This window comes from Microchirus variegatus (genome assembly GCF_963457635.1).
Source record: "Microchirus variegatus genome assembly, chromosome: 10".
NCBI lineage: Eukaryota > Metazoa > Chordata > Actinopteri > Pleuronectiformes > Soleidae > Microchirus > Microchirus variegatus.
Window position 1 is genome coordinate 8,994,237 of NC_139811.1, and position 18,953 is coordinate 9,013,189.

Genomic DNA, 18,953 nt, shown 5'->3' on the forward strand with positions numbered 1-18,953 from the left:
GTTTTCGTTTTGAGATTTTACAAATGAAAAAAAAATTTATTTAAACAAATGAGAACAAGATTAATAAAGATGAAAGTATTGGCTTCTACATTTGTCCTCGTGCTCATTTCAAAATGTATGATATTACGGTGTGAATTTCAAATGCTCCGTTTCAGATTTTATTTTTAAAGGTGCATTATGTAATAAATCTGAATCAACTGGCCATACAATCCTCCTAATACGTCACAGAGACTCAGGAATAATGTTCATATAACAAACTAAACTCACCAACAACAACAGTACAGACAAAATATTTGCATTAAAAAAAATATTTTGCAGACTGCAAGTCATGTTTTTGTTTTGAAATCATGTTTTGGCATGTGGCGCCACCTACCGCCGTCTACCAATCATTGCAGTCAGTAGAGTCTCAGCTACCGCGCAACCATGGGTTACCAGTTACGTCAGAAAACAAAACCTAAAAGACCTCGGTATTTTGAATATGAATGTAGTAACTGTTTTTTGGCCACATTCTTACAAATGGCACCTTTAACTTGTTTTTCTGTTTATACAATACATGGACACATCAATATTTATAACTTGTGCATGGGTACGGCAATAATTGACTATATTTTATAACCCAACTTGTCTTCCACCTCTGATGATATACTCTTGTACAGTTAACAGTAACATGGAGTAGTGTAAGTTAATAGCCTGGGCCACAGAGAAACACGCCAGCCTGATCCATCTGTCACTGTTGTTAGCATCCACAGTCCAATCCTACTTAACACACACACATGTGCGTCATCCTGCAGTAAGCACCTGCTTACTGTATGAAATTATTTACATTCTCTGATGTAACCGTGAGCCGTTGTTGTGTCAAGTCAGCAACACTAAAAACGTGTTAGACCCCTAGTGGTGGGGAAGGAAGCCAAAGATTATAATTTTGCTTGATTGTTTGGATTATTTCATGTCGCATTGCCATACTAATCTCTGTATACTGAATGTCAGAGAGGTAAATATTCAGTTTTTCTCATGAATGAAACTAACAAATTGTACTGTATAGCTGTTGAGTGTGTTATTCCCATGTTTTAATTTGTATTCTTTGTACTGACATTGAAGTATTCTCTTATTATATATATATTCTCAATTCTATTATTCCCTTGTTGTATTGTTTTGTATAGTTTGCTGCTATAACAAAAACATTTCCCACTGCATTTGTCTATCGTGTGGATGAAATGTGTGAATATATGTGCTCTATTGACTATTCTTTATATTCTGTAAACATGTTAAAAGACACATTTGTTCCATTAATAAAACTCACCAGTGGCCATTTTTTGAAGACATATCAAAGGGCAACACCACATAAAAGGAAAAAGGCTTGGAGTAGGTCTACTTAATGTCAGTGTTTCTATTACATTACATGTGTTCACGTACAAACAGCCGAAGAAACAACATATTTAACTTTGCAAACACACCATTTGACTCAAAAGGTTGTCAATATGACACTTGCGGTGTGACGCTGCCTTGACACCAAGAGGGTGACATCACCGACGTTGTGACCGGACACGCGGTTAAGTAACGGGAGGAGGAGGAGACAAGAGGCAGACTAGAGTGGAGAGGAGAGCGGCCGCCGCCCGCGCTACCACCGGAGCTTCTCAGGGACTATCGTCAGGGAGCGAGAACGACAAACAGAGCTGCGAGCTGTGGGAATGAGAGCCGTCAGAATCCGCTCCCATCCTCCTCTGCCCGGGCCCCCATCCCACTGACAACCGCCGGTTCATCATCTACGCCGAAGCAGCTCTCGGACGAACCCAGTATCGGGTGAGTGGCGGGTTCGGGAAGCGGAGAAAGCAGCGGGGAAAAGGAGCCTGGTTCGGCCGAAATAGAGACTCGCATTCACGGCTTACTGGAGAGAGAGGGAGAGGGGGGGAGGGGGCGAGTAGTAAGGATGGCTGTATCCACACAGGCTCGTCTGCTACATACATGGGTGCGGCTGCGAGTGGGAATTGTGTGATAGAACCACTCAATTTTAGCGTCTTTACGTTTTTTAACACATTTTATCACGGCGGAAGGGGCACGTATCACTGCTCCTTGTTGTTAGCAGCCTAGCATAAACTAACGTTAATACTTAGCCGCTGCTCGTGTTTTGCATTAACCGCCTCTGTCTAACCGAGGCTAACGTGCACAACAGAACCGCGAAATGTGTTTAAATAAAATGTTGTGACAGTGACGGACATATTCAGCTCCATTTCGGTGGACTTGTCATCGAATTTTGCAACCAGGGAAGGAACAAATACAGCGTGACATTTGCCTACACCGTCAAGAAACTAACAACGGAAGGGTCATTTTGACCGTTCCTGTCACATAAATGCATGTGTTTAACGTGAACGGGGTTTGATTGTGGAGTGACAGCTGGCCCAGTGTGAGAGGCGCAGCTCCTCTCGGTTTTTATGGGATTGTGAAATCTTTTGGCTTTGCGTCTTGGACATTGGTGGTTTTATTTTTTTCCTCCTGTTTTCTTACTTTGGACAGATTTTTTTTGTCACTTAAAATAATGTAGAGCACGTTTTTCTACGCAAGTAGCTCTAGTATAATATTGTTTTCACACTTGGGACATCCTGTGTCTATGGGAGAAGCAGCAGCAGCAGCCTTGTACTGAAGCATCCACTGTAACCAATCCACAGTGCTGTAGGCGATTACTACCATAATGGCACGTGGTGTTTCTGTAGTTGGAGTGTGACAGGGTTATTCCACTTGGTTCACTCAACACAGGCCTTTTTTTTTTTTTAAAGAAAGAAATCACAAAAAGTGCATTATTCATTACATTGCTGCTCAGACATACCATAAACATCTCTGCCTTCTTACTGTATATAATATTTTTACACACAAGGGTGTGTCTATAACCACATTTATTTTTTGGGCCATTTTTAAGTTCTCTGCATTGGCCATTTAAGACATTAAAGGGGACATATTAGGGCCAATTCCTATCTTAACCTTCAAGCTCAACCCTTGGCCCTCAAAACCAAGTGTTATTTCGTGACTTAGAAATGGGACACCCCTTAAATGCAGATACATCTTCAAACGTAGAATAACGCGAAAGCTGCGCCCAGTCTGTCAACTCCAAAAAAGAAGAAGAACACATTTATGTCGCGCTTATTTATTACGATCTGTTTGTCAGTCAAGTTATTAGGTTGTCAGTTAGTTATAAGATGATACTCGTACAAATACCACAACCACGGACATATTCAGCTGACAGTTACCACACACACCACGGCTTATTGAAAAGTAAAACCATAGCAAACGATCGCGTGTCCGCACCGGCCGGCTATTGACAAAAGATCGTAAAATAAAAATAAATGTTATGCACCAATGAAATAAGTAATCCATAAAATGGGCCTAAACTAAGATAATACAATGGTTTTCATTGTTTTTATATCTCTATTAACAAAGAAAATACTTAATTTGTAGCGTCCTCGTTTCGCATCTTTGTTATGTCAAAACACGCAATGCGTTCTGGGTAGCCCTTGCTCCCAAGGGTGGTCTCGGAAAATCTCAAAACTTAATTTTTCTGAGAATCTGGACAGCACTTGCACTAGAGGGAGCATGCATTTTTGAGATTGAGGGTTCAACAAGGAATTGGAATTCATGTTTTACAGACAAAGCGGAGCTCTGCGAGACAACAATTCCAGGAATTTAGCGCATTGTGACCTCCCAATGAGTGCGGAAGTCAACAACGCGTTTTATCTTCTGTACTTGGACTGAGAAGGACCACAAAAACATGAGTGAGTCAGTTTTTCACGACTGATGGGGCCTCCAGAGTCCCAAATATAAAGATTTAAATGATTTAAAAAGTTGATTTTGCATAATATGTCCCCTTTAAGACGAATGCTGTCAAATTAATTTGACTCGATTACTTTTAGTTCATACATTATTTCTATTTAGAATACATGTGCACTGTGGTGCAGACAGAAAGGCTGATTGGAGACACAAATCAGTGTGCGTTGTTGAATAAATGTTCAGTTAATTTTTTTTTTGGATCTTGTAGCTTTAGAATAAACTGAACTTTTATATGCAAGTGGGTTTGTTGACGGTGGCAGCAGTGTAGCGCCACCTTGTTTCTACAGCAGCCGGAGAGGGTGCTTTCGACCCAGTATGGGCGTGGTTTTATCTTTTTTTTAAAGTTTTATTGTATGACCTGTTTATTTGTGTTGTTTTTATATTGTATTGTTTGCTCTTAGGTCTATTAGGTCTCAAGTTGGATTGGATTTTTCCATTTGGTAGCAGAAACTAAAATTTTTTGGCATGTGAAGGCCACCGTGGCTCCCCCCCTGGGTAGGGGTGATTTGGAGGAGTCCTTGGTTTACTACAATCTGCAGTCTCAATATTAGATGTCACCAATTCTTACAGATTGGACCTTTTTAATCAACTGCCCCACATTTGTTATCATTAAAATGTTATTAGATAGAGGACAATGGACTACAGTCTGACAGATTGTAGTCTTAGTTCTTTTATCTGCTTTCTGAAAGTTTGCACTGTAAATAACTCATTTCTATTTGATTTTCCTTTTATATTGTTTTATCTGTCTGACCAGAGAAAATTCCTAGTATTGTGTCAACTTTACCTGCCAATAAACCTGATTGTGATGTGTTAAAAACTCCATTAAGCTTGGTATCTGATAATCTGTAGTGTGGATCTAAAGAACTGTTTGTGAGCAGAGTAATTAATCAATGGTGCTCACTGTGTGGCCGTGTGATTCATGGTGCTCCCTGAAACCTAACCCTTGATTAACCCAAGTCCATCTGCCTCCGTTTAGCATGACAGGCTCTCCTCTCCTCTCTTGAGCTACAGCTGATGATCAGAGTTATGTCCGTCTGTCATTCTGGAGCATAGTTAAACTCGGCAATGCTTTTTTTTTTTTTTTTTTTAAGCAAATCAGCTTGTGTGATGATTCATGTAGAGCTAAAGGGTGTTTGTATAGGAGGAGTCTGAATACAGTAGGCTAGTTCTTCTGTTCTGTTTGCTTGCGTTGGCCTTAAAGCTGAGGTCGTCTGAGAACGTTTTGTTTTGCAGTTGCCGAGTTGTCACGAGACTTGTTCATGGTTTCTATACACGATGCAGATTGAGGCCACTCTTAAGTGGAGCTCATAAAGCTTCATAAAGATGATTTAGCCTGTGTCAGTGTTGGATTGTCGAAAAGGGCATGTGACGCCAGCTCGCTCGATAGCTGACCACGAGTGTTATTTGAAGACGCTGCAGTTCCGCATTTGGAACCAAGAGGGTTTGCTGTTGCTAAAAAGGGCAAGGTTTGTTTACACGGTATTCCCAAATAACTGGTTGTGAAGCAAATCTCTGTGTTGATAAAAGCATTGATGTGTTCTGTCGCAGCACTTTGCTGTCTGACGTTCATTGCTCAAGAGTTGTCATCGGGCCTTGACACTGATAAAGCCAGCTGGGGCTTCATGGCCACTCATGCCTCCCCTCTGTTGGCAGTGCCAGCACACAATAGTAGTGAGCTAAGTCTTGGTTTTTCACTGGCATTCGGGTGAGTGCTGAATAAATGATGATCCAGCGTCGCATGCAGTTCTCGTCTGATGATGGACTTTTATTTTCTCGCATGGTCCAAGTCCTGGTACTGAATCAGCAGATGATTGGCATTTCAGGGAAGTGATGTTGTATTTCTTTCCCCTTCTTTCTTCTCCGTGTTTGCTGATTTCAGTCCAGCCACGCCCCCCCCAGCCACAAATCTAATCATGCGTTTCTGGAGACGAGACATCTTTTTACTGATCAACAATCCCTGATTGGGTTACATTCTCACACAAACCACACGCGGTCATTTCAGCGTGTGTCGTCGCTGTCGTCAGAGTCATCCCTCACTCTTGCAACCGTACGCAGAAAGTTGAGGAAACGCTCCACTTATTGTCTTCACTTTGCGGTTATGTCGTCATTCAAAGTCGACAGTGAGCGGTGAGAGGAAGATGTCATGTGTCATTTGCTTTCTGCCTCTAACCATAACTATGTTGTCTGGTGACAGAGTGGACTTTGCAACCATGGAGCTCAGAGTGGGGAACAAATACAGGCTGGGGCGAAAAATAGGAAGTGGTTCCTTTGGAGACATTTATCTTGGTAAGTACAAATACTTTAATTCGTACTGGACTTGTTGGACTTTAATGTACACTACTGTTCAAAAGTTTTGGGTCACTTAGAAATGCCCTTATTTTTAGAAGGAAAATCACTTTTTTTCAATGAATATAACATTAAATTAAATCAGAAATACACTCTATACATTGTTAATATGGTAAACGACTATTCTAGCTGCAAACATCTTGTTTTTATTGGAATATGTACATCGGTGTATAGATGCCCATTTCCAGTGTTCTAATGGTACATTGTGTTTGCTAATTGTGTTAGAAGGCTATTGGATGATTTGAAAACCCTTGTGTAATGATGTTAGCACAGCTGAAAACCGTTTTGCTGGTTCTTTGACGAAAGGACAAAATTATTATTTTTAATAAAAATCATTATTTCTAATCTTGTCAATGTCGTTACTATATTTTCTATTCATTTTGCAACTCTTTTGATGAATCAAAGTGTGACTTTTAATGGAAAACACAAAAAAATTTCTATAGGTGAACCCAAACTTTTGAACGCTAGTGTTTCTTCTTATTAAGTCATCACTAGCAGAGCTGGGGTTAAGCTGCCATGTCTCTGACATCTGTTGGGGTTGTTTGTGTCTCTTCATAGGTGCCAACATAGCCACTGGGGAGGAAGTGGCCATCAAACTCGAATGTGTGAAGACCAAACACCCACAATTGCACATTGAAAGCAAGTTCTATAAGATGATGCAAGGAGGAGGTAAGACACTAGCCTATAGGAAATACAGTGTGTACAAGGAATAAAGAGTGTTTTTCTTATTGGATTTTTTGCTACAAGGCAAATAATATCAAGAGCAGTTGTGCCAGGAATAATGAATATTAAATTGAATGTTGGTTTTTGTCTGCGTGTATTTTTTTTTTTATTCTAGTGGGTATTCCATCCATCAAGTGGTGCGGTGCAGAGGGAGACTACAACGTGATGGTAATGGAGTTGCTCGGTCCCAGTCTGGAGGACCTTTTCAACTTCTGCTCCAGAAAGTTCAGCCTAAAGACCGTCCTGCTTCTGGCAGATCAGATGGTATGTTTTATTTTGGGTTATAACATTTACACAATTCCACTGTTCACCTCTGTTAAGATCTGACCTATGTGAGGCTGTTCAGTTCCACAGCAGAATACAGAAAAGTCATACTTATGATCTAGGCCATGTGCATGACCCAAATCTTTTTTTTTTTGTCATTGCATGCTCATGTGTAAGCATTGCACATAAATTCCCTCAGGCTTGTTTAAAGATTGTAGATGGTTCCGTCTCTCCACTACTTTTGTGCAGCCAGTGTACTGAAGAATTCTGACCTGTGCTTCAACAGTGCTGGCTGCCCTAGATATTTCATTTCCTGGATAGCTCTCTAAACTACACCTCACCTTTTTGTTCCAACTGCAGCCAAGTTGCTGTGTCGGTTTTATTATTTAGGGGTTTGACTCTGCACTTTTAGCCTAGGATCATCACCTTTTTTGCATCCCGTCTTCATATATCCTGCTGTCCTTCGTGCTTAAAGCTCCCATAGAGAGGTCCAATCGCACATGTATGTGAGTTTTTTTAAGGTCAAAAACTTCCTCGTTCGATCGAAATCTCTCCTCACCGAAGCGCTCGGCAGCTGCGCTGTTTCAGACCAAAATCTCACCTCCAGAAGACAGAACTGCATTGTGATTGGCCAGGAAGTGACGTAATTAGCATGTCAGCTCTCATAAGAGTAGCTCCCCCCTCTGGAACGGTGGATGCACTGGTACTCATTATCAAAACATTGTTTTACAATGTTTAAAAATGTCTTCTTCACGACTCCCCTGCCGCAGTCCCTTTTACGACTTTGACCCGGACCCAGAGTCAGAAGACACTGTCGCAAGTGAGACACCTCCACAACGGAGGTTCTTCTTCTTCTGCGGTTCAATGTACGCAACCAGATGTGCCCGCAATAGTGCCCTGAGCAGGAGGATCTCCTGTTCAGGAGATGGGATCCTTGCATCACGATTCCAGGCTTTTTCAGAGCGCTTGCAGAGCCCGAGAATACAATAAAACCCATAATTCTCAGCACTGGCTGAACTGTTTGTTTGTGAAACTTTAGGGCTTCATAACAAGGTAATGGCGCAGATACACACCAAAAAACAGTGTTAATCGAAACTTCCGGTCTATGGGAGCTTTATGTTTGTTCAAGGTATTGATGCCGACTGCACCTGCTGCTCTGCGAGTAAGGAAAAGTGAAACGCGTGAAACTCTCGTGATGCTCTCCAACGTTGACACTTTGGCTCTCTTTGTCTCGCCTGTGTGTGTGTGTTACAGATAAGTCGCATCGAGTACATCCACTCCAAGAACTTCATCCACCGTGACGTGAAGCCTGACAACTTCCTCATGGGACTCGGCAAGAAGGGCAACCTGGTGTACATCATTGACTTTGGCTTGGCCAAAAAGTACCGCGACGCCCGCACACACCAGCACATCCCTTACAGGGAGAACAAGAACCTGACTGGCACGGCACGCTATGCCTCCATCAACACGCATCTTGGCATTGGTAAGGCTCCCTTTCTATCATACTTTTACAAATGACACTGCTGTTGCTACTTGACCCCGTTATTCACATGATAACATTTAGCAGTCCTGTTATTATCCCGGCTTATAGTAGAAGAAAACGTGGAAGAGGGAGAGAGGAGATCTTAATTGTTGACTTTGGTTTAGATATGAACTGGAAGGACAAATGTGAGTGTGAAGGATGGTTGGCACAAGCTATTTTTGTTGTAATATTTAACATTGTTCTTGGTAAGCTGCCTCATAAACACTTCTGTTCTAATTTATACTATCTATTTTGGAGATACTGCAGGGATTTGATGATTTAGTGGAACTAGAAATGTAAAAAAAAAAGACCTTACTGTAATATAGAGCAGAATAAATGATTTGTATTGGTGTTTTTTTTTGTTGTTGACTATTTATCACGTTATTTTGTTATTACAGCTTACCATAACCGGTAACTTGTCATTCTTTAAAAGACAAGTGATATGATGTTTTGCATTTTGTTTTTTTTCTGCCTCTCAAATGTGTAATGTCTGCTTTCTTTGCTCCATATAACAAATAATTCATTAAAATGGAGTAATTTTGGTTTGTGGACAAAACAAGACAGTTGGTGGGGGGGGGAACAGTTTAAGCACTAATCTAATGTCTAATCAATTGATAGAGAAAATAATCAACAGATTAACCGATTTATGAGAATAATCATGGGTTGCAGCCCTAATGTAATGGCATAAATATCCATTTTGTCATAGCAGCAGATGTGGATCAACTTTTGTGCTCACTGCTCTGTGCTCTTATGCTTTTCCTTCTCCAGAGCAGTCCAGACGTGATGACCTGGAGTCTCTGGGCTACGTCCTCATGTACTTCAACCTGGGCTCTCTGCCCTGGCAGGGCCTCAAGGCTGCGACCAAGAGACAGAAGTATGAACGAATCAGCGAGAAGAAAATGTCCACTCCCATCGAGGTTCTCTGCAAAGGTTACCCTTGTAAGTGACATTTCCCTGTTGCCTCTGTGTGTGCCTATAATTTCCAAATGAGCTGCAATAAAGTGAAAGGTTCACAACCGATCATTGACATTGGCTCAGTTTCTCTTCCATCATCGTTTCTCTTATTTGTCCTCCCACAGCTGAGTTCTCCACGTACCTGAACTTTTGTCGTTCACTGCGATTTGATGACAAGCCAGACTATTCCTACCTACGACAGCTCTTCAGAAATCTTTTCCACCGACAGGGCTTTTCCTATGACTATGTCTTTGACTGGAACATGCTCAAATTTGTAAGTTTATGAACCGATATTTTGATGTTTTGTTGTATAGCCGTATTATCCAAATAGCTGATCATATAATATGGAGAAGTTTAATTGGAAAAGCTGTAATGAAGCCGTTTTCCTCCCACAGGGTGCCAGTCGGACTGCTGAGGATGGAGACCGGGAGAGGAGGGCAGGGGAAGAGAGGGAAGAGAGGATCGGAGCAGCACCCAGGGGATCTGCATCGCGTGGCCTTCCTCCAGGACCCAACCCTGGAGCTCCCAACAGAGTCAGGAACGGGCCAGAGCAGGCCATCTCTAACCCTGCCTCCCGAGTCCAGCAGTCTGGTGAGTTTCCTGCTAAATTGCTCAGCTTTCAAAGTCCTGTCTATCTTTTTAGTCTGAAATATATTCATAGCTGCATTCACCTTTTCTTGAGCATCAGATGATGTATGTACACTTTTGTGCATCCCTTCAGGGAACACGTCGCCACGCGCAATTTCACGTGCAGAGCGAGAGAGGAAGGTGAGCATGCGGCTCCACCGCGGGGCTCCCGCCAACATATCGTCATCTGACCTCACAGCACGTCACGATCAGTCCAGAATTTCCACATCGCAGGTGAGGAAACCTTTGCTGCTCCTATGGGCAACCTGGAGATGCATGCCACATCTTTATCTTTATCACATTTAAAAAAAATAAATAAAAAAAACTCCTCAAACCCACAATTCAGGACTTTTTGGAGTGAGGTGACACAACTGCAGCGATTGGTATTAAAACTTAAGGCAGACAATGTGATCCCGTTAAAGGAGTAGGGAAAAATAAATACGACCCAGTCCTTGCTTTGCCTACAATTTCTGAAGAGGGAAAACAACTGGTAACAAATAACGGAAACAAACTAAACCAACATTTTTTTGTGTTTTTGCTAAATCAATAGAAAATACAGTTACGACATTGACAAGATTAGAAATAATGATTTTTATTCAAAATAATAATTTCGTCAAAGAACCAGCAAAACTGTTTTCAGCTTTGTTAACATCATTGCACAAAGGTTTTCAAGGGTTTTCTAATCATCCAATATTCTTCTAACGTGATTAGCAAACACAATGTACCATTAGATCACTGGAAATGGGCCTCTATACACCTATGTACATATTCCATTAAAAACCAGACGTTTGCAGCTAGAATAGTCGTTTACCACATTAACAATGTAAAGAGTGTGTTTCTGATTCATTGAAAAAAGGAGCTTTTCCTTCAAAAATAAGGACATTTCTAAGAGACCCCAAACTTTTGAACAGTAGTGTTTGTGAAGGGACAAGGATAATTATTCCATTTAAAGTATGAAACCTAATTTTTCACTGGAGTAACTGCTAATATATGCAGTGTGATTGGACATCATCAGCCTATTTGACATGTTGATTTTGTTGATTTTGTTGATTCATGTTAGACTTGTGAAGTAAACTTGTGTTTCTTCTGCAGGTCAGCGTGCCATTTGAGCACATGGGAAAGTAGACTTTTGTGGCTCTCATTGCACAAGAAACTGACAGGTGAAGTCCCGTTTTGCTCGCTCGTTCACATGCAGACTGCACAACACATTTCTTTGCCAGTCAATTAAGTCCACCAGTACATTCTCTAATAATAATAATAACAATCTACTTGTTATTGCAGGGCTGCAAGATCTGACTGTTGCTCTGGTTTGTTTTCCTTTTTTATTTTTTTTCCTTTGTCCCTTTTTGATTGCCAACAGACACATGGATCTCTGGAAAAGGAGAGTACAATTTTTAAAGGATCCACCAGAGACGTGTGTGACAGCATCCAACATGAACTCTTTTCAATAGCCCCTTTTGCTGATCCTTGGATCAGTGCCACAATACTACAAAAGAAACACTAATATGACCGTGGTACACCAGTTTGGTTTCACCTCGTCCTGTCATCCTCAAATCATTCCCTCATTACCCTCTGTCTGACAAATGTGAAGGAGCTGTTTATCAAAGAAGCAAAAAAGGAATCAGGGACACGCGCACGTTATCTACACTTGGTAATGATTTCTTTTCTTCAGTTTTATCAGCAAAAAACGGCTTTTAAATGAATGACATCTCTTAAACCTTTTATGAAGACATCTTAAAACAAACATGGGTTTACTTTCTTTGTGTGTCTGGAAGCAGCTATGAGATGAAGGGATTGCAGTAGGTAGGGAGAAAAGTATTCAAGGTGTGAAAGCGAAAGTACTTGTTCTCGCTGCGGTAGAGTCGTGTCTCTGAGGTAGCAACTGGTCCTAGATGCTTACATCATCCATCATCCATCCATGTGGTGATTATGTTCTGTCCCTTAAACCTCAGCCACCAAAACCTCCTCTACTCTTTCTGTTGCCCGTTTCTACAAAACAAAAATAATAAAAAATAAAAATGGTGTTTTTGTTGCTTTTAATGTGAGTTGGTAAGGTGAAGAATGACCATGGATATTGCAAAGACACTCCCATATCTTGAGGGAAGCTCCTCAGGAAAATTCTGTGTATTTGACCAGAGACCACAGCTGCCCATTTTGGCTAACAAATAGTGGCTGCAATTTTTATGACGGTTCTTAATGTTACCTTTTTTTTTTATTCTTTTGATATTGGAGGTCATGGGGGTGGGGGCAGGCTCTGACGGGGTTTAATGTTGGGAATGGGGCATCCAATATTTTTTTTTTTTTTAGTGTTTACTGTAAATATTTTTTTATTTTGATGTAAGGGGGAAATGTGGTTTGTTTTTAAGATGTAAAGTAGAAAAATGTATACGGTTAACAAAATAGGGGTCGGGGTTCAGAAGACTAGGTATTTATAGTACTTCAATTGTGGGATAGGCTACTGTTGCTTTGCCAGCTGGGTCATCATGTTTGTGTGTGAGTGAGTGAGTCGAACAGAGAATCCCTGCTAGAAAACCATATACATTGTATTTATATATGCAGATTGTTTTTTTTAATCATTCGTCTTTCAGCTATTTATATTAAAATATTTTATTTGTCAGATAACTTTGTTTTTATTCTTTTTTTTCTCGTTTCATTTCATCCTCCTGTAACTTATTAGAACGACCTTGTCTGGGTTTACTTTTTTTTTTCTGTTATGCTTTGGAGTTTGTCTGTAACACATAGCGCTTTCAATATTAATTCTGCAAAAAAAAGATTAATTAAACCCAAATTGTCTGATGTCACTTTGGATTTCAACCTCCAGCCGCGCCTGATGTCAGATGAAAACCTAGCCGATACAATTGCAGGGATGTGTAAATAGCATTGTACTGTGTAATTACTTTTGTACAGGCCACCATGACCCAGTGGCAGTGTAACTGTTGATATAGAAGAAGCTGAAGGTGATGGGAATTTCACTTTATGTATTGTGTACTGATAGCTTGTACAGTTCTTTAACACACTTTACAACAGTATTTGTGTATATTTTATGAGGTAATAAAAATTAATAACGTTGCTCACAATGTTTTTGTTGGCTCTTTTCCTTGTTTGTACCGTGTGTATAACCAGAGGCGCAGTTTGTGAACAGGCAAGGCAGGCAAAAACAGCCCTCAGGCTCCAAGTGTCGGGGGCCCCAAGCTGATAGGGGGCCCCCGACTTGGAGCCTGAGGGCTGTTTTTACTGAAATGTGCAGTGACCAGCCGCCTCTCTGTCACCCTTAAAAAACAATGGGCGATTTGCAACATCTCAGTTGGAAGCCTCCCTAAAGGGGCCCCAACTCACGTTAACCTGTGTGAAGTTATCGTTCTGCAAGTTGGAAAATGAAGAGGATTATTTACAGTGTAATGCATATCTTTTTTACTCAGTTTATATAGCTTTTACAGTATTTTATTGTTCTTTACATTTATAGTTTCACATACTTTTTAATAAAAAGGTTTTTCCCTGTTAATTCATTAATTTCGAAAAAAAACAAAAACATTTTGGTATCAGATTATTTATAACATAATGGTGATGAACACTGGTTGGAAGGGCCCCCTGGGAATTTTTGCTTAGAGCCCCTACAGACTCTAAAATTGCCTCTGTGCATAACTGTAAACTGTTCTGTTGACAATACTGGGGTGTTGTCTGAAGAATTACATCATGGTCAAGACCCTGGAAATTAAAAGAGCGTGACAGCGCATGCGCCAAGAGCGGAGTTGCTGCCGCTGGTGATGTGGAGGAGGTAACGGTGTCCGCTTCATCACTACCGAAGAGGACATGATATATGTCCTTTTTTAAAAAAGTCTTTGACGTTTTAAGTTGGTCGGTCTTCAATTCAAGACGTAATATATATTGAGTTTACTAAGAAAAAAAACCGAAAGGTAGCGTCGGGCTACAAAGGCTAGCAGCTAACATTAGCTAGTCGCGTCCTGTTGGGCTGTGGAGGAACACGACTCGGCTTCATAAAAGAGTCGGTGTTCTGCAGTTCGCACAACGATGCGTGAGGCGGATACGCGTCTGGCTGTTTGTCTGAAGGTCTGAGCTGGTCCAGAGTCTTAAAAAAGGTCTAACGTCGACTCGAGATGATGAGCTAAATTGATGGTTGGATTGAAAGCAGCGCAGATCTAACAACTGCAGAGGTAAGTGAGGCGGTGCGATGATGGAGCCATGATCACTGACCAACAGCTTTTTGTTCCTCCTTTTAAACACATCTGCTTTGTGTTGTTTTTCGTTGAACACATCGAATATATAATATGTTGGGGGCAGGAATTCAGTGATAATTATATGCACATTCATACGTGTATGCATTGTGCACATAACCTTTGACATTTAATGTTTTGGTTTTATACATGGACCAAGTGTTTGTTGTTTTCGGTCCAACAAATAAAGTTGTTTAAAATCACAATGAATTACACTCAAGCTAAAATAAAACAGTAGTATTTATCTGATATTAAGTGAAAGGATGAGTTGATACTACCTTCTCATGTCCGGTAATGATATCACAACAATGAGAATCTGTCAACATCGATATCAGTCTGATACAGTTGATTCTCATCTCTTGAACTACTTGACTGTTAACACGTTTGTGCTGGTGTTTTTCCTATCTGGGCCTAAACAGCCATCACAAAAACATACTATTTCAAAGTTGATATTACAATATTTTGCAGCCATGAAGAAGAAATCAATTTGACTTGGTTAAATTGCTGTTGGTGCCAGTTAATGTGATGTTTAGTTTTTGGACCATATCATATTTTTCCATATGCAATAAGTGATTGTGATAACTGATGCTGAGTATCGTATCGGCTCATTCCTACGTTACTGCAAAATTGATCTGTATCACCTTATTTCATTATCTTATTTATCGCCCCAGCCTTATAATCAGCTTAGTGAATATTGCTCCGTTGAATTTGTCTTTTACATGACATCACCCTTTCTTACACTGTAGCACTATTGTAAAGGATGAGAGCCAGTAAACCTCGCGATTAGTTATGGCTTCACTTATAACAATATAAATGAGTTGTGGTCACTAAGTAGCCGTGGTGTCTTCACTGCCTCTGAGGGAATGCAACCTCAGTGGCCTGATGCTCTACAGTAATGATACAGGCAACGCTTCTCTTCGAGCCTGAGGACTTGCTTTATGATGCTCCGTTACAACGAATGCTCATTCGATTGAGGTCAGAGTACAAAGCATGTTGTGAAACCTACCCATGAGTGCAGTGAACAGGATTGATGAGTTGTCCCTCACTTGTCTGTGACCCACATGGAAGCTCAAAGTCTGTCTGCTGTCAAGCATTATTTCTCAGATAAAACATAGATTATTGTAATGTGCACTGTACTGTAACAAGCTGTTATAAACATTTAAATGAACCCATTAATGTTTGGTAACAGTAGAGTACATTTTCAAACTACCAGTCACATGTTTTAGGTTTGTTGTTTTAGCAAAACAAACAAGAAAAAATCCATGACAAATCATTAGAGCTCCCCTAATATCACTATAGCAATGGTACTTTACATCTGACATTTGAAAAACACTCCTTTTTTATTGATCACATACAAAATAATTATTTTAAATCTCAATGGAACTGAGTGTTGTTTGAGAAATAATCAAGACACACTGATCCTATAGTAACTGCATTATCACAAGTTGATTGAGGCCTTGCCAAGCAGTATATGAGTCATGCATGATCACACTTAGTGCCAGCCTATATTTAGCTGGCGCGCAGGGGAGTTTGAAAGCTCTTATGAAATGAGTTTTCTCGCTGTGTTCCTGGAATCCCCCCCCAAGACAGTGATGTATTTGGAGAGAAGAGCGTCCTGTAATGATTTCATGTGAGGGTTGACAGCAGATAGAGTATATTTGTTGATGTTTTTGGTGTTATGAAAACCAGGTTTGCCCCATCTTGTTTGTGTTGCACCTCTTGTTGTCTTATTTTCTCTTCTCATAAACCAGTGTTGATATGTTAGTGTGATATCTATTATCTTCCCATTCTGCTGGTGTGGCACAAATGTAGAGAAAGCAAACTCTCTGGTTTTTGGACTATGCAGTACTGTGTCGGTTTTTGTTTAACTCTTGAATGATTGTTGAGAACATTATGCTTGAAACTGTGATCTTTACATGTGGTTATTTATTGGCATCTTCATTGTGTGGTGTAGAACAACTCCATCATTCATTTCTAATAATTTGGGTGTGGTTGCATTGTCATGTTTAGTCAAAGCTCTGCATTATTTCACCATATATATATATTTATATATATATATATATATATATATATATATATATATGTGGCAAGAGTATGCCAGTGTTTAACATCATATATGTTTGTGTTGAGCGCCATATCTAGCAATACTTCTTCCATCTTTCTGTAAAGCGCAGAGAAAAAGTATAGTAGAAATTGGGTCATCAGCCCTCAGCTTGTAGCTGTCATTCTTGATTTCCTGTGTTTGAGTGATTCAACCCTAACTATGTGCTGGTTTGTGTGAATTTTACACTCTTTATAAGCCTCTTGTCACCCAACCTACCTTATGCCTCCTCTTTTCACTCTGTAGATCTGTGCACTGCCCTACTTTGCTTTTCTAACATCAGTTGATGTCAGATTTAAGTTTTGTTGCTCTCAGAGCATTCAGGCATGTTTTTTCATGCATTCCCAATTTTTCACTCTGGCGTTCAGTGTTTTGCAGATGATTGTTGTAGACAAACTTCTCCTCTATTCATTTTCTACAGATGAGTCAACTGTGGCAGCGAGACATACCACTGTCAGAGAGGTTCGGGAATGACTCTCCAGTCGGCATTGCCCCGGGCTCTCCAGCCACTGTGGCCCCAAAAGGATCAAACTCCTCCTTGGTACCTGAAACCCCACTGGTCACAACAGATTACCCATTTTTCCTCATGACCTCCACTGCCCAAACTATATCAGGGGTTTTTGTTTGGACTGCTCTGCTCATCACATGTCACCAGGTAAGAAGACCCGGGCACAAGAAAACTGTTACTGTCCAACAACTATGTCAACCCTGTGTCATGGGACACCCAATGCTCCCTTTACGTCTGCTGCACCAAGCCAAAGAGTACAAGACATAAGTTCAGTAAATAAGTATTATAAAATGATACTTCAAAATAACCAACTCTGAAATAGATGAGTGAACACATTTTGTGTCCTGTGAGAAGAAAAGCTGCCTCTAATTATCAATTTGCTTCAACTTCATTTCCACCAAGAAGCACAGTTCAGTTCATCTGATCTGACTTGAGTTCCCACTGCGGGATGTGTGGGCTGAATACGTCAATTATGTAGGTATTTATGCATTATGCGTCAGCTATGTATATATTGTGTCTCATCATAGTAGCGCTACACAGTGTAGCTCTCCAATAATTTCCACAACGGACAATACAGTGAACAAAGAGCAACAATGGAGGACATTCAGCATTCTCTGTTCTTCCTGCTTGGCATGTGGCTGTTAATCACAAATAGAAGGCAAGTTTTGTTACAGACACGTTTGCAAGCTGCACTGAAAAGCACTGCCGTCTTTTCCCCACTGTTGAAACCTTGTAGGAGCCACATGCATGATGTCCCAAACTGAACCAAACTATACCACTTGCTGGAAAAGGATGTTAAGTGTTTGCAAGTTAGTTAGCACATTTTCTACTCGGATTAATCAGCATTGTGAATATGGCTTCTCGGCTAAACTACAAGCATTAGACGCATCATCTTTTGTGTACATGCAGTAAATGTTCCCAAGCAGTCCATGGTGGGTGCGTCAATTCCATGGCTACCAGTGGATTTGACAGACATCGCACATGTTCTAGCTATAGGGGGATTTTAGCAAGACCTCACTGAGCGCTTCCTTGATTTCATGTTTTAGCCTCTTGTGTCATATTACCAGAGCTACTTACATACATTAACTTGTTTTTATGGTCAAAAACCTCCTAGTTGCTGTTAATGAGCCGATAGAAATCTCTCCTCGCTGAAGCTCTTGTCACACCCAGAAGACAGAACTGTGTTGTGATTGGCCAGCCAACGAGAGCTTTCCTAACTGTCTTGTGATTGGCCAATACCTGGAAGTGACGTAATTAGCACACCAGCTCTCAGCAGCGCAGCTACCCCCTCTGGAATGGTGGATGCACTGCGACTCATGGAGTTGGACCAAGAGTCAGAAGACACTGTCGCAAGTGAAACACCTCCACAAAGGACCTTATTCTTCTTCTTCTGCACTACAATGTACGCAACCTGGACTAGTGCCCGGACCAGGAGGATCTGCTGTTCAGTAGACGGGATCCTTAGGTCACGATTCCAGGCTTTTTCAGAGCGCTTGCAGAGCTCGAGAATAAAATAAAACCCAGCATTCTCAGCAGTGGCTGAACTGTTTGTTTAGAAACTTTAGGGCTTCATAAACTAAATTAACAGCATTAATTGGAACTTCTGGTCTATGGGCTTTAATACAGATACTGTACGGTCGCCATACAAAGGATAGGTGCCTCGTTTTTTTTGGTCCGTTTATTATCCTTATCTAACAGTATATAGAGGCTTTGGTGATGATTTTTCGTCCATTGTTTGCAGCTGCTCTTCTCATACAGGCTTAAAGAAGAGCTTTCTGTCACTCTGGCAACAGGTGATCCTCACTTGATGAGGACATCATCAAAGACCAGGGAATGGGTGTGTGTTTGTGTATGTGTCAG

At 40.8% G+C, this 18,953-nt stretch overlaps 1 protein-coding gene across 2 annotated transcripts; it reads left to right on the forward strand.

Annotated features, from left to right (window-relative positions):
• Window positions 1-1,667: 1,667 nt before the first annotated feature.
• Window positions 1,668-12,151, forward strand: LOC310932993 (casein kinase I). 2 transcript variants are annotated; one of them, XM_083896414.1, is made up of 11 exons: window positions 1,668-1,800; window positions 6,011-6,102; window positions 6,721-6,831; window positions 7,001-7,149; window positions 8,404-8,632; window positions 9,440-9,610; window positions 9,751-9,899; window positions 10,021-10,216; window positions 10,347-10,486; window positions 11,345-11,412; window positions 11,534-12,151. In XM_083896414.1, exons 2-10 carry the CDS (start codon window positions 6,027-6,029, stop codon window positions 11,375-11,377), a joined length of 1,254 nt encoding a protein of 417 aa, XP_083752540.1. In that variant the 5' UTR covers window positions 1,668-1,800; window positions 6,011-6,026; the 3' UTR covers window positions 11,378-11,412; window positions 11,534-12,151. The 2 variants fall into 2 exon arrangements, with proteins under 2 accessions (XP_083752540.1, XP_083752541.1); XM_083896415.1 differs by having other exon boundaries at window positions 11,613-12,151.
• The last annotated feature ends 6,802 nt before the right edge of the window (window positions 12,152-18,953 follow it).

What these genes read in the sequence shown, in the direction of transcription:
- LOC310932993 (XM_083896414.1), top strand. Translation starts at nt 6,027, where the DNA reads ATGGAGCTCAGAGTGGGGAACAAATACAGGCTGGGGCGAAAAATAGGA. An exon ending in CTTTGGAGACATTTATCTTG is followed by an intron (nt 6,103 to 6,720) that starts GTAAGTACAAAT and finishes GTCTCTTCATAG; the next exon opens with GTGCCAACATAGCCACTGGG. An exon ending in TAAGATGATGCAAGGAGGAG is followed by an intron (nt 6,832 to 7,000) that starts GTAAGACACTAG and finishes TTTTTATTCTAG; the next exon opens with TGGGTATTCCATCCATCAAG.